This window comes from Belonocnema kinseyi, chromosome 3 (assembly GCF_010883055.1).
Source record: "Belonocnema kinseyi isolate 2016_QV_RU_SX_M_011 chromosome 3, B_treatae_v1, whole genome shotgun sequence".
Classification (NCBI taxonomy): Eukaryota; Metazoa; Arthropoda; class Insecta; order Hymenoptera; family Cynipidae; genus Belonocnema; species Belonocnema kinseyi.
The window spans coordinates 75,235,352-75,245,912 of record NC_046659.1 but is presented as its reverse complement, the minus strand read 5'-3'; the positions used below and the strand labels follow the sequence as shown (position 1 = coordinate 75,245,912).

At 31.0% G+C, this 10,561-nt stretch overlaps 1 protein-coding gene across 1 annotated transcript; it reads right to left on the bottom strand.

Annotated features, from left to right (window-relative positions):
- Positions 1-7,061: 7,061 nt before the first annotated feature.
- On the bottom strand, positions 7,062-7,955 carry LOC117170197 (neprilysin-2-like). The gene is made up of 2 exons (XM_033356789.1): positions 7,850-7,955; positions 7,062-7,533 (listed from the first exon to the last, which is right to left on the bottom strand). Exon 2 carries the CDS (start codon positions 7,477-7,479, stop codon positions 7,204-7,206), a length of 276 nt encoding a protein of 91 aa, XP_033212680.1. The 5' UTR covers positions 7,480-7,533; positions 7,850-7,955; the 3' UTR covers positions 7,062-7,203.
- Positions 7,956-10,561: the final 2,606 nt, after the last annotated feature.

Here is a 10,561-nt window from a genome sequence, read left to right as displayed (position 1 = left end):
TCACGGATATAATATTTGGAAAATTGAATAATTCTTTTTTCTGATGCAAAATAAGTATTATGTTTTGACTGGGTTTGCAGCACTCCCTGAATTTGCAGTGTAAGAAAGTAAACTCGATCAATGATTAAATGTGTGTAGTAAACAAATTCTATTTATATACTAAAAAATATTTAAATTGAAACCATGTTAATTATTTAATATCTCAAAACAGCTTTCCATAGTTTTATACAAATACTAAAAGAAGAACATGAATTAAAGGGTTTGGAATATGTCTTAGATTTTAATTTACATGAAAACTAAAATTTAAAATTAAATAAAACTAAAAATGATTTAAAATTAAAATTTATTTCTGAACTCATAATAAATAATATGAAAAATAAATTATAAAAGAAATTTCTGAAGAAAGATTAGAACTATTTTTATTATCTTGAACTTTTTGTCATATCATCATTTGTATTTTTTTCTCGCTGAAAAATAATTTTTTTTTAAATTTTACTTATTTAGCAAATTATTTTTCATGTTTTTTAGTTAATATCATGTTACATGCTTTTAAATCAATATTTACTTAAACTAAATTTCAATTACTTTATATCTATTATTATATTAAAAAGTAAATATAATCGCTGAAGACTCAAATGGTAAGTATTAACTCGTATACTATGATGAACAATTTGGTGGAAAACATTCTTTTTATATTTTATTACAGGTATTATTTATTTTGTTATCACAAAGGAAAAAGTTCATATCTGACTTTATATCCAAATTCGAAACTTATTCTCCTTGACCATTTGATTATTGTTTTTTATTACTATTCCTGGAAATCGTTTAAAAAACTGGTAAAGGTGGTCTGCAGTGGCACTCCGGGACCGTGCCGATAGTTGAAAATCGAAAGGACGTTTTTTTTTCTAACGTATGGAAATAGAAAGAATGGGTCCGTTCGATTGCGACTGCTGGTTCCATTGCTTACAATACAACAGTAATTTAGAAGTAGAAATAAGGAATTGGATTTTTAGTATTGAAAGTAGTCGGTAACTATATTTTTCTTACTTAATCAGCTGGACCGTTTGTACGAATGGAAATGGAACAAAATGATATTGTCATGCGTTTTGGTTTTTATTATGCAAAATTGCATTCAAAAGAACCTGAGATATATTTGCTACTACATTGGGACACCGGCAACCCAGGTAATTAAATATTTCTGATAAATCTCAAAATTGGCCTATTTTTAAAATGTTTGATAAAATAAACAAAAAAAGTTCTATTATTAATTTCTATAAATATTGATGAATGCATCCAAGCACACTTCAGAAAAAAATAAATCAGGTTAAAAATATTTGTTTAAAATTAGTTATTTAAAAGTGGGACGATGGTTCTTGGGGCTAAAGCGTAGGCTTTGGTCCCACTCCGTCGGCTTGCGGGTTCGATTCTCGCCTCGCACTTTGGAAGAGCCTCGGCGGCCAATACGGTGCACATTAGTCAAGCGAGGGAGTTGTTTATCTCTGGAGAGACGTGGGACCGGTACTTTTATGCAAAAAGTTTCTCTTTAAGTACTTAAAGCTGTTGCTCTTGGTTGTTCGAAACCCACCTAAAACTGTAGGTCCCCCTTCCATCACCAAGTAAGTGTGTGGGGGGTGTGTAAAGGAATAGGGAAGAAGGTGCAAGAAAAATGTAAACCCTCAAGGGACAGATTAGAAGCTTTCATTCCATTCTAATTTCAGTACTTATTTAAATGTTTAGTTTTTCCTTTCTCTTTACGAAAAAGTTACAATTTTTATTTAATCTTAATGATCAAGGTCTAATTTTATTTTTCAAAGCATTCTTTAAATTTCTAGTTGGTTTGATTTTATTCATAAAAAAATTGAGTAATCTTACAGTTATTATTGTTATAAACAATCATAGTTTAAATTTTTATTAACATTTGCCAAATAGAATTGTAGAGAATCCTTCAATGAATAAAATGAGGCGTGGATCATTAGAATTAAATAAAAGTTTTAACTTTTCCCTGAAAAGAAACGAAAAACTTATCCTTTAAATAATAACGGTTGAAGAAACAATTTTAACCTGAAATATTCTTGCCTGAAGGGTGCTTAAAAGCCTGCATCAATATTTACTGAATTTAATAAAAGATCTTTTTTTAAAGTTTATCAGTCCTTTAAAGATAGACGACTTTTGAGATTGATTGTACGTGGTATACATCCTTAATTACTAATCCAATAAAAATTTCTATTAATTCAGAACGAGGCAGATCCGGTGGATATATTCAAGTACGTGAGAACTCTTTTGTACCTGGTGATTACCTGTTTCGCCAGTTTGTTAAGATTGGAATATATGAAAGGCATGATGGGAATCAAGGGTTTCGCATGCTACCACCTGAAGACCGAGGCGAATATGAACACAACTACAGTAAGAGAATGCGTAGACCCAGACTTACCGGAATTCACTGAAATCGCGGTTTAATCGCTCTCGGTTAAACCGGCGCTTGTCGAGTTTAGAACGTCCCCCGACTGATACCGGACTTTCTACCTAACTTTGGTATTTAATGACTTTCGATTTACCCAGAGCTCTCCCAAGTTGCCAGTTAAACAGAAATTTTAGGGTACTGCCATCCTGAAAACTCTACAAGTGCATTTAGTGCGAACCGAGATATTCAATATAATGCGTTCATATCTGTACACCGAGAACTCCGAAATTCCTGATCGAGAAACAAAACATGTAAAATTTTCAGCCAGTTAATAAATTTTAAAAAATTATGATGAAATTATTCATCTGACTCGATTTACTAAGGTACATTTCTTTTTATTTTCTTTTTAGTGCAGTAAAAATGATGAGCAGAAAAGAATTATATGCACTTGGCATGTACCTTAATACGATGAACATAAATCAGAATGTTGGTGCGGAGGGATTGTTTAATTAAATATTGCATCATTTTCAAAATTTGTAAATAAAATAATTTATTTCACTGTATAAGAAATGCAAAGTGAAGCGTGGTACAAAATTAGTGACTGCCCGTGTAAAGGAGGTTGCATTTAGTCCGAAGACGTATCCGCAATTTGGGAGTTGATGGAGTGGGGTTGCAAGGGTTTTCTGAGTCAGGTGAGATAGGAGAGAAGAGATGTAATATTTTGGAAAGTAACATGCCGGCTCCCTTTAAACGGCCAACGTTTGAAAAACTACAAATTATTATGATGAAAAGTTAGCATACGCTGTTGAAAAAAGTCTGTCCGAGAAATCCAAAAGAAATGCAATTATTACAGATTACAAGATAACTACAAATATTAAATTCATAGAATAGTTAAATTACAAAGTGCATAATTATCGATAAACATTACAAGATAAACTAAAAATATTAAATTCTTACAATAGTTTAATTACAAATGTATAAGTATCGATGATTATGGTACGCATTTAAGTAAAAGTGTAAATTGTGAATTCATGGATCTGAGATAAACACGGATATATTGATTTTTAATTGACTAATAAGGGGCACACTCGTTGCCTGATCCATTTCAAATCCTTACTATTCGCACGATTCCGTCTGATCCTGGGTGAACAGCAGCGATGAAACCTAGAGGCCACTTTGATGGTGGTTGATTATCATATTTTACCAACAGGGAACTCTAGGCTTGATGTTGCCTTGATCAGTAGCTGATTGTCACGTAATGCAAGATATCAATTCATTGACGTTTTCCTGATTTCATCGATCCCAATAGTGGTGGCGCCTTTTTTGGGCTAACTGCTAACATGTCAAATGATGTTCTAAAATGTTTCGTCAATCGTCTTGTGGCAAGCTAGTCTGAAAATTGCCTACCAGAAAGTGTACAGGTGTGAGGGGGAGCAAGTCATTTGGGTCTGACGATAGGGGAGTCAGTGGACGGGAGTTCAGAATCGCCTCAACTTCACAGTAAACCCTAGGAATAAAGTTTATCTTTCCATAAGATAAAAACGTTTCAGCACTTTTATCTAAAGAAAGATCAAATTTATCTTACGAAAGATAAAGTTTATCTGACGTAAATATTTGTTTGACATATGTCAGACGACTTCGTAAGAACACTAAGCCAACTTCAGTTCCTTACTTTTTTGAAAAAATCTTTAGTTTTTTATCGACCGTGATGTAGACTTCAAAAATTGTAAACAAACACTATTTCGTATAAAATAACCAAAGTGCAGACTGTGTATTCTGTAGGTGTAGGTGATTGGTTTTTGGATCTAAAATTAGTTAAATAAAGTAAGGATACTTAAAATTGAATACCGGGAGGATTTATAAATTTATGTAGGACATGTTTTCTGTGAACATAGACGCAGCCGTCTGATTTATATCAAACAAATATTTACGTCAGATAAATTTTATCTTCTTTTCTAGATAAATTTTATCTTTCGTTAGATGAATGTGATGCAATGCTTTTATTTTATTGAAAGATAAAACTTATTTCTGGGTTTTACTGTGTTCCACAACATACGTATGAAGCTGCTCGTAGGTCAAGAGAGTGTTGCCTGCGACTTGTATAAAGTGAACTAGATTCGTTTGCGAGTTTTCACGAATCCCTTTATATAAATCTTTTCTCTCGTTAATGGCGCCGACAGAATTCGTTGCATTATCACAATTTATCGACTGTGGTCTTCCTTGACGAGAAAAGAATCTCTTTAGGCATGCAAGAAAGAGCTCAGTCGTCAGGTCATTAGCTCATTTGAGATGAACTGCCTTAGTTGCAAGGCATACAAATACCGCCACATATATTTTAAGCTTTGTCTTGTTTTGGTGGCGATGCTCTTTAGTATAAAAGGAACCACAATAGTCTATGCACACGTTAAGAAAAGATCGAGAAAAATTCAAACGGCTTTCCGGTAAGTTCCCCATTAAGTATCCCATTTCGCGAGGCATTGTAACTGCTATAATCAACAGCAGATTTTTTCGGCCAGCTTCATCAAAATTTAGTAGTATTTCGAAAATACGATTTTTTTTTCAAAACTAGAAAATTTGTTTTCTAGTATTTCTCAGACTCACTTTGGTAAAATCTTTTTATAATGGAAGAACAGAAAAGGTAAATAATTTGGAATCGATTAAAACATTTAACTTCTAATATCAAAAGCGGATTTCGCTCTTATTTATATGCAAATTCAGTAGAATTTAGACAAAATAACGTCTAGGTTTGTTACCAAAATTGCACAGTTACAACTACAAGAAAAGAGACATGACTTGGATTTACATAAAAAATTAATTTCTTTGTTCAGTAGCAGAGTATGATGGCACAGCTTGAAATAAAATTTTTTTAAAAACTATTCTCACGCAAAATTGAATGATTTTTTTTTCATTTTGTACGATACCAATAATAAACTCAATTCAAGTGAATATTAAGCATCACTTCAATTCAATATTGATATGATATCTACAACGATCCAGTTGACAGTTTTCAGATAAAAATCGTTAAGTGTATTTAGCGAGAAAAGCATAAAAATCTTGCAATTAAAGTGTGTGACAATTATAAATGTAAATTAATTCTTTATGTCAGTCCGTCAATTCTTAAATCTGCTGTGCTGGGATTTATAAAACCATGTTGACTTTGTAAGTCTTTTCTTATGAGGTGATAGTTAGAGTGAGTAGATTCCTTGTCAGTAATAAAGTGTACCTTTTCCCAAAATGATAGGTTTGAGTTAAAAATTTTACTTTATTAATGCAAGAATTGAAACATACACCAAACTTTTGAATTCTGTCCAGTGTCGAGGGCTACCTGCTAATAGCCTTGGTGACAAGTGGGGGAGGGGATCCAAACGTAAACAAGCAGGGCCACCTGAACCGTTTCCAATAGGAATGCATAATATTGAACAATATACTTGACTGAGTACTCGCGAACGGCGACCCTCCTGAAGCGAGAATCACAAACTTCGCTCACACTTTCTTCTGAGAAACTGTGTTGGCCAGCAATTCTAGGAAGGCCGAGAACGCGGAGACAGAATCCGAGATTGTCGCGTGCTAAAAAATCACTACGAATTTGGAGCATCTAAATGCATCGTAAAAGTCATAAAACTTTTTAGAATTTCTTTAAACAAAGAACTATTAATATTTTCCATGACTTTAAAAATGGTAGAACCCTACAGCTTTTGTAAATTGTCAATTACTTTCTTAAAAGAGATATCAGAAATGAAACTATGGATAAAAAGCACATATATAAATATTTGGAAACAGTAATACCTGATTTGCAGAAGAATCTTTAAAATTTAGTTTCCTAGTGAATAACTGAATTATAAGCATAGCGTAATCTTCAATTCATGGAATGTTTCAAACAATTAGTAAAAGTTACAATTTCTTTTATTAAATAAAATTCAATATTGCTTTTCACATACTGCAAGTTAATCCAGTTAATAATTACAAGAAAAGAAGTTATCAAATTTCCTAGTCAAAATGATTGTTTCAAATTTATAAAAATGATTTCAAAAATTAGTGCAAATAACTTTTAATTTGAAATTAAATTATAAATCGTAATTTTAGCAATTCCAAGAATTTTGAATAACTAATAAATTAATAATCTTTTGCGCACGTATTTTTAATTCAAATTTTTCAAAACGGTTGCAAGGTTTTCTTTCATTTGAATTTTTAAAGTTAGTTGAAATTTAATTCATTTGTAAAGGAAAAGGCTATTAATAATTTATTTTTTCGTCAGTTTTATTATTGATCATAATAAAAACATTTAATTGTGTACAACTACAAGTTCATTTTTAACAGCGAGCTTAGATGAAGTTCCAAATGAACTTTTCTTTGATATACTGAATCAAAATTGAAAATTAGTTTTTTATGCGTGTCAGTTTAAACCGAATTTGGTTTCGTTTGGTTACTGGAACATTTTTCTGTATTTCAACCACTTTTTTATGAAATGTAATTTACTTCTCAGAGCAATTGCGATTTAGAGGCCAACATAGCAAAATTTTAGTTTGGATTATATGCAAACAATTTTCAGAGATTTCGTCACAAACTTTATTTTTCCACTTATATTTATAATAGCAATCATGAAATGTTCCAAAAAATTATTCTTTCGAGTCTACATCTTAGTGGCTGCGCCCATCTTTATTTAATATGTATCTGTACTAGTATTCACCTAAAATATTTTCTTATTTATAGTACACAAGGAAAATCGCAGTAAAACCCGTGCATAGTACAGTGGACTTAATTTCGATAATAGGATATTCATATGTTACTGCTTTCTTGTGGTTTTACCATACAGAGCACTTCTTAACTGGATTCATATTTGAACCCAATGGGCAGTTAAAGTCTCTTGAAAATTCTGGCCTGTTAGCAAATACACTCGTGACTCTGAATTTCAATGGGGAATCGACTTCATCGGAAAATTCATTCTGTGGGTTGTGTTTGGCACATTGTGTGATAGCTGCTTGAATCCAAAAAAGCTGTGCTTGGGAATATTGTGATTCAGGTAAATTGGGTTCAGGGCCGTGACGTTTCATCCAATCTTGATAGGCTAGGTAGGACATTTTTACGCCTGCGTTGTCTGCAATGTTTTTGAGTAGTGGTTGGATGCCATCGAACTGCAAGTTTTGAAATATTTTTTATTATCATTTATAAATCAATAATTTTCGTATAAAAAATGTCTTTTAGCATGTATAGTCTAACTAGCTTGATCATCTGCAAGCTCAAATTAAATAGCTTTGAAATTTATTTATTGACTTCTAACTGAGAAAATAGTAAGGAGAAATCAAATCTTCGAATGAGAAATGGATGGAAAGAGATTATATTCCCTGTGTAAAAAGAACTATCTATTTTCTTTAAAGTTTTATATTCTCAGATATAGTTCCAAAATTTTTGTTATCTGAATAATTTAAGAATCCAACATAAGATACATACTTCAACGCTGACATTTTTTGCTGTATAATTTTCGTACTGCTGAATAATGCAAGCAGCTTTCTCATAGTATTCGTTTTCGGTTTCTGGAGTCCACCAATCATTAAGGTTTCCGTTTTCATCAAATTGGCTGCCATCAGTATCAAAAGCTCTAGTGATTTTATTTCCAATAACAAACGAACCAAGCGCAGCGTAGTTCAAGTACTGAGGTCTATTACTACTGTAGAAAATGTCTTGTAAAATTCCGGCAGGGATAACTATCAAATAGAAATTCATATTACGTAATTATATAAAAGAATAAATGTTCTTAATTTCAAACCTTATGTAATATCGCCGGGTAGTCTCGTACCACTAACTGGGTGACCTATGAAAATTCAGTTAGAGAGTCGAAAACAAAATTATGATTTTTGAAGAATATTGTACTTCATGCTTGAGCTATTGCCGAGAGTTAACAAAGACAAGCTCTTCTAATGTTTTATAAAGACTATTTTTATCTTCATTCTAGATGACATCACTTTCCAAATTCAAAAATAATTCTTAATAAGTCACCCAGCTAGCGGACCGATATCATCCATCGATATTGTTAAACAACTTGTTATGATATAAATCTCAAAAATTTATTTTGAAATCCTTGTAATATTTCCAAAGCTATTTCAGAAATTTCCAAAAATCCAGTATTAAAATAGACTTACCAAGATTGTTTAAATGATCGTCATAATTAGCTTTTGTATTAGTAGTGGTACTGCGTGATAACCATGGCCAATCTGATTGGTCAATACGCTTCCTCAGTTGACTGAAAGAATGGTCTGGTATAAAAATAGTCAGGTTGCCATATGCTTGAAGGTAATCATCCGGAGTTATTACTAAATTCTGGTAGTATTCTTCGACAGTCTGGTCATCGAGAATTTCATCAGGATATCCGATGAAGATTTTCAGAGATTCAATTTTATCCAAAGCATGCGTCCTTGTTTTTTCGTCCATCCAACCGACCTAAAACAAAAGTAAGGGCCAGTGAAAGACACAAATAGTACACAATTTTGTATTCTTTAAAGAGCGGAGAATTATTTAAAAAACAAAACAAAAACACTATTGAACAAAAAGATACATAATAATATCTGAAATTGTGGAAAAATTGACACGGTAGTACATTTTCCCCGTTTCTCTTGAATGAGGTATGTAATTAAACGTACGAGAATTGTTTAGACATTTAAAAATTATTGAAGCAAATTTAATATTTTTTGCATTTAGATTAGAATTCTAAAATTAAGAATTAGTTTGCGAACGAGAACTTATGGGAGATTTCGTGGGTTAACATTAGAGGTCTTAAAATTCTATAATATTAAAGTTTAGAGACATTTCTTATTTTCGGATGTACTCCGAATGGAATAATTTATTATGAGTTACGTCAACTACCATATTTTTGCATCTAAATTACACAATAAAAAGTAACTTTTTTCATAAATTAAATCAATTGAAAAGTTCATGGTCTTTTGGTTCACGGAAAAATATTACCCGATTTCGCTTAAATTTAGAGGAGATTACTTTTTCGGGTATTTAAACAAAACTCTAAGATAAGAGTGAATACATTTTAAAATGTTTTATTTTTCACAATATAAATAAGGCCTACCCTATTCTATACTAGGATGATTTAAACAACATTTTTTTGAAGTTTCATGCATATCGCCCTTCAATTGGTTCCAATCTATATGCACATTAATACGTATTTTTTACAATTGGTCCTAGAATAAAAATGAACTAATTATGATTTTTTAACGGGTTTTAAAAATTAAAAACTGTTTTTACTACAATTTATTAAATTTTTAAAGAAATTTCCTCTCAGAATAGAGGAAGAATGTCGTGGTTTTATTCCATTTTCCAATTTATTTTTTATTTCTGCAGTTAGATCGATGCAATAATCAATCAAATTTAACGAAAGCAAACAATTTTTGTTCGCAATTTTTTAACTTAGTTTAAACAATTTTCGATCATTTATAATAATATATTCTTAGAATAATGCTAGAAAGTTGCCGCTTTATCAACATTTTTATCTTTTGGTCAACTTTCCAATTAGAGTCAGTTAACTAATAATAATTCATGTTATGCAAAATATTTGTTTAATTAATTTGTTATTATTTATTACAATATTTTCTTCGAACATAGTTACAAAGCTGCGGTTTTTCTTTTTTAATTTTTTACTTTCTGTCCACGTTTTTGTTTAATCAAATTATTCTTCTTTATAACTATCTTCTACTATAGTAATGCTAAGAAGTTGCAGTTCTTTCTGAAATATTCGAATTTTTGTCCTCTTCTCACTTCATGCGAGGGATACATGTCTGCAATTTAACAAACATTATTGTTTCAAAAAATTATTATTGTTTATATCTAGCTTTTTTTAGATAATTGTTTGAGAATTATTGTTTTTCTGAAATTTTTTACTTTTTTTGGCACAAAGATAAAATTTTAACAAAACAAAAAACTGCACCTCTCTAGCAATAATACAGGAGAAGATATATATATATATAAACAATAATAAATTTTTTATACACTTATCTTTGTTAAATTTTGATAATTTATACCTCGCTCTCAGTGAAAAAAGTACAAAAAGATCACAATAGTCATAAATAGTAATTTGCTTGAACAATTATTTTTATTAAATTTTATGAATTAATGCCTCGCTCTAACTGAAAAGTGGATCATAAGTTAAAAATGTAAGAA